The following is a 2,269-nucleotide window of genomic DNA, read 5'->3' on the forward strand; positions in this document are numbered from 1 at the left end:
CAATATATCAGAATGCACTGGCTAAGCGACTTTTTGTGGCAGATATTGATTGCGTAAGTTGTCAAGTCCATTTGCGAGGAACATTTCACACAGATAGACAGTACCGTTACCCCGATTCTCCGTAGAGTAACCAGGACAAAGTAGATATAGATGCATCGATATTCCAGCTACATGTGTTTATGGGAAGACATTTAAGTAGTGAATTCAAAATTGCATGCCGATTTCACCTGACTTTTTTAAACAGCGTGTCACATTTTTTTACAAATCACCGACATTCAGGATAAGGAGCTTTGCCAACCGTTATCACGCTACAGTGTATATTCAACTGCGGATTAAAATGCGCGAAAAATACCTGTACACACAAACGAATTCAAATAAACAGGCATCACGCATCACTCAACACTTATACATGCAAACGATTTCAAGCAAATAGGCCTCAAGCATGATGCATTAGGCATCGCTCATACATATTAACGATTTTAAGCTAGCACACAGCACGCTTAAAGGCACTAATTACATTCGCATTATCGCTCATAATGAGCCCTGTATGTTAGGGTCTCGTTACCGATTTTTTATGAGAATGGATCCACTTATTTTGCTGTCTGGATGGCCCTGGCTTTATAGACGACTTTGGGATTTAAAGGGGTGTGGTGTTCAGAAGTGCACATGCCCACGTCCTGGCACCCAAAAGTATACCGTGCAGCGAAGGGTCACCCGAAACACGAATTACTGTGCCGAGAGGGCTTTGATGACTCGCACCGAGTCTCGGTATGCAAATGAATTTGCAAGCGAACATGGGTGTCCATAACAACGAATATAGAGCTACTTCTAAGCATTTATAAATAAAGCTTAACTCAGGTCCCATGATGACATTATGATGTCTAGCATTGGAAGAACTGGCTGATATGTTAAAACCACACAGTCTGAGCAGTTCATTTTATTGAAATTAAACGGGCCGAAGAGCATCATAACACAACATTCATGCGTTTAAATAGCAAGTCGTCCTTAGAATTTGACTAGTACGCCACAGGCTTGTATGCCGGGGCGGGATGGCTGTAGGTAGGATTGTTTGCAGGCTTGTAAGCTGGGCCAGCAGCCTTGTAGGCAGGAGCGGGGTGGTACTCGGGGTACTGGGCCTCCCCCTCGTAGGTGACCTCAGCGTTGTAGCCACCGTAGTTGTCGGCGACGTACTTCACGTGCTGGACACGGCCGTCGGGCAAAACCACCGAGTAACATCCCTGGGTGTTGTGGCCATCGCTCTCCTCCTTCTTGGCGAAGTTGGTGCCGGTGTAGTGGTCGTTGACAGCGTAGTCGTAAGCGAACGGCTTGGCCTCCTCCTTGTACTGGGACTCCGGATGGTAGGAAGCGGGTTTGTAAGACGGGGCCGGGTGGTACTGGGCCTGAGCCGGCTCGTACGCCGACGCCTCCGGGGCTGGGGCGGCGGCGGCGACAGCCAGCACGGCGGCAACGACGAATCCCTGAAATTTCACAAGTGATTTGCTGTCAACAGGTCAGTCACTTCTGTACAGTTGTTTTGTCATAATTCATCTTATAGCTACGTTTCTGGTGCGACATATCACCATTGCACCCGTCACAATGCATTCCCCCAAACGGTCTCTCACATGTGACAAGCTGCCACACCAACTACTGCCTTCAAGCACATACCTGCATGTTGCGTTTTTGGTGGCCGAGTGTGCAGTGGGAACTGGTACATGACTCCACAGTGCTTCAGCTTTTATTGATCAGTCGCGGGCCGCTGATGGAAGGTCACGAACATTGCCTCACTGATCGTGCGGCTCCCGCTGCCACCGGCTGGTCTGGTAACATGGCAGGCTAGCACGGAACCACGGCCACTGCCGGATACTCGCGCAACGGCTGGGAAGCAATTCATGTGTCCATTATTCGGTCGTACTTTGCACATGACACTGTATTCGAGCAAGACATGTAGAATATGCACGTCAATGTTCATACCGTTAAACAAGAACAAGTCGATCGCCCTGACTCTGATTTATAGTATATATATGCTTGCGCCGTTTGCAAATAGCCAAGGTAGCTAACGGGTCTAAAACCCACTGTGCCGTTTGTGTCGCGTGGGATGTGCCTGTAGTTCGGCTCATCGCTGACTTACACCCGGCATCCCTCCTTTGTGTCCGGACCTCAGAAACTAAAGCTTCTGAAGCGTTTTAACGTCCTGCCTGAATGGAGTGGCCCGATTTGCTGCGCGGGGATCACACATATAAAAAAGCTTCTCGCAGCACCACATACCACT

The 2,269-nt window shown here is 48.8% G+C and overlaps 1 protein-coding gene across 1 annotated transcript; it reads right to left on the reverse strand.

The window, feature by feature from the left end:
• Positions 1-1,016: 1,016 nt before the first annotated feature.
• On the reverse strand, positions 1,017-1,714 carry LOC119090295 (cuticle protein 7-like). Its single transcript, XM_037213079.1, has 2 exons — positions 1,666-1,714; positions 1,017-1,432 (listed from the first exon to the last, which is right to left on the reverse strand). Exons 1-2 carry the CDS (start codon positions 1,712-1,714, stop codon positions 1,017-1,019), a joined length of 465 nt encoding a protein of 154 aa, XP_037068974.1.
• Between the last annotated feature and the right edge of the window lie 555 nt (positions 1,715-2,269).

This window comes from Pollicipes pollicipes, unplaced genomic scaffold (genome assembly GCF_011947565.3).
Source record: "Pollicipes pollicipes isolate AB1234 unplaced genomic scaffold, Ppol_2.1 Scaffold_3087;HRSCAF=3621_pilon_pilon_pilon, whole genome shotgun sequence".
Classification (NCBI taxonomy): Eukaryota; Metazoa; Arthropoda; class Thecostraca; order Pollicipedomorpha; family Pollicipedidae; genus Pollicipes; species Pollicipes pollicipes.